The 2,500-nt window shown below is 31.4% G+C and overlaps 1 protein-coding gene across 1 annotated transcript in view; it reads right to left on the reverse strand.

Moving 5' to 3' along the window:
• The window catches only part of LOC125034425 (dnaJ homolog subfamily C member 13-like), a 66,539-nt gene extending 64,232 nt beyond the window's left edge, over positions 1–2,307 (reverse strand). Inside the window, 3 exon segments of the mRNA XM_047626167.1 lie at positions 296–425; positions 638–718; positions 2,163–2,307. Coding sequence (XP_047482123.1) covers positions 296–425; positions 638–702 — 195 coding nt within the window. The 5' untranslated portion in view covers positions 703–718; positions 2,163–2,307.
• Positions 2,308–2,500: the final 193 nt, after the last annotated feature.

Raw genomic sequence — 2,500 nt, forward strand, 5'->3', positions numbered from 1 at the left:
TATAGAAGGATGATTATTGTAATTTTGCCAGATAAGCAAATAAAATGTTTATGGGGGGAATGATACTGGATGTATCCTATTTTTTCTCAACTGAGAATATTTTAAGAAATCAAAGACAGAACTTTTTACACTTAAAGACAATAAAGAAAACTCACACAGGTATTTTTTGCAATACACTTTTTTCATTCAGCAAGCAATTGTACATATTTCCCTGCACATTATTCAATAAATAAGGACAGCAAACCTTTCTCTCATCAAATTATTATTTTTCAAAAACAAAAGAATAGATAAATACCTGGCCCACGCCCTTCAAGGCTGGTGTTATGTTGATAAAGTCATTGTAATACCACTGGTTGGTGACTTCCATGCTACCAGGGTTATAGGTGGTAATCCCCGCATTGCCAACGCTAAAAATGCGTTTGTACCTGAAAGTGAAAGTCATGAGTAAATAATAAATTTATCTTCAGAATAATACATTACCATTACACTGAAATATCAAATGTCTTATCAAAATGATCATGATTTCTAATATCATCTAATATTCTAGTACTGAAAAATTATTCCTCTTCTTAAACATTACATAATACATTTCTAAATTATCAAAATCAGATTTATATATTTTTAATGGTATACTTACTTGCCCTTCCATGCGGAATGCTTTGTAACCAAATAACATGCCACATCTTGGTTGTTTGTCCCCATGTCTCAGAAAACAACACTGTTAAAAATAATATTTTCAAATCTTAGAGTCAGTTTAACATAACATATCAAGAAATATAGAATTAGAAAGATTTATATTTAACCTTCAAAATATTTTCTAAGTGAATGAGTATAAACATATAAATTCTAAATATATAACAATTTTCCACTTATGTTACTAAGTTACTGTTTTTTTATGTAATGAAAGTGGTTTCATCTGGACAATGTTCTATCAAAAAACTAAATACCAAACACATTGTACTTATTAAAGTACCAACTGTTGGCTATAAATACTGTTGTTTTTTTTTACAACAAATGTATGGCAATTTTTGAAAATAGATATGAAATACATGCTATGTCTTTCAAAAAAAACTAAAATGAAACAATAAAACAAAACTTATCTAGAAACAACACTTCCATATTCATGACAACTTGAATTTATCAAACAAAATAGAAATATATAACCAATAAGATTTTTGCTCCATCTCACATTTGTCACACTTTCCAATAACATGTCCAATAACATGTCCATACTACAAGAGCCAAACTTTTTCATACTACTACCTATATACAGCTGAAAATCATTCCCTGACTTACTACCAACCATTAAATATTGCACTCTTCTCTAATTTCCATAAATGATGATGATAGTGTAGAGTGCAAACTCACAAAATAAAATCATATAATTCTATTTACTGAAGGAATGAGAAAACACATTTACTTGGTACATAATTAGGTATACCAAATATATTAATCTCAAATAACTTCATTATATTTCATAGATTTTTCTTTTATACTACGGCAAGCTTTTCTCATTAACCCAAATTTTAGTATATCCAAACAGGAAATGTCTTAAAATCTGGAACACACAGAAATGACAATGTATATGTAATATGTAAATGACACTCAAAACCATCATATGAAAATAAAGAATCAATGAATAAACCAATACAAACTGATAACTTTCATATTAACAAAATTCGACACTTCAGCTATGACTATTGTCATATCCTGCTAAGACTAAAATACAAAAGGTATTAATTGGCTAATATAATTAGATAAAACTTCAGTATTGAATAAGTGTAGGGACTGTCATGCCTACATGCCAATCACAGTCTGTCATGTGAATGCTCTTCCCGTGTCACTCGATGAGGAACCTTGTCATGACCAAGCTTTTGCACGTCATAATATTGCAACACTTCCTCTCCACAAATGACAAACAAGCGCACGCACAGTTGCAGGTGAAAATATGTTAATGTTGTTATATAACGTAAACAGCTGCCATCTCTCGAATTATGACGGAAATGACAAATTTTCATGTGACAACGTAAGTGGAATATCAGTGAAATGATAACTGTCGATCCTTGGAAGGAAAAATCATTAAATCACATCACAGCCTTTTATCTAGGAAACAATTACCCCCTCTAGCATAACGTATACAAGTGAACGGCATCATAACCTACCTGTTACTCCAATTCAGCAAGTTTTCCCGATGTAAATGACTAATACAAATCCATATTCCCATCTGTGACAGGTCTCTCTTGTGTTTACGGTGGGTGTTTTGCTGGGAGTCTCTGCCTTTCGAATTCCGCCCTACTGGCACCGCTTTCATTTGACTAAGTTATACTCAGTATACAGCCCTCCAAGTGCATAATAAATATTATAATCTTCTAGTCTAAATTCTTACGACACAATGATGTTTTGTATTGTATATTTTGTTTGTGAAGCTTAGAATTATAATAAAGTGAAATCTTCGGTGAGAATGATGATCAGACACGTGAGAGCCAATCAGAGGTGACCT

Source organism: Penaeus chinensis, chromosome 18 (assembly GCF_019202785.1).
Source record: "Penaeus chinensis breed Huanghai No. 1 chromosome 18, ASM1920278v2, whole genome shotgun sequence".
In the NCBI taxonomy this organism is placed as follows: Eukaryota; Metazoa; Arthropoda; class Malacostraca; order Decapoda; family Penaeidae; genus Penaeus; species Penaeus chinensis.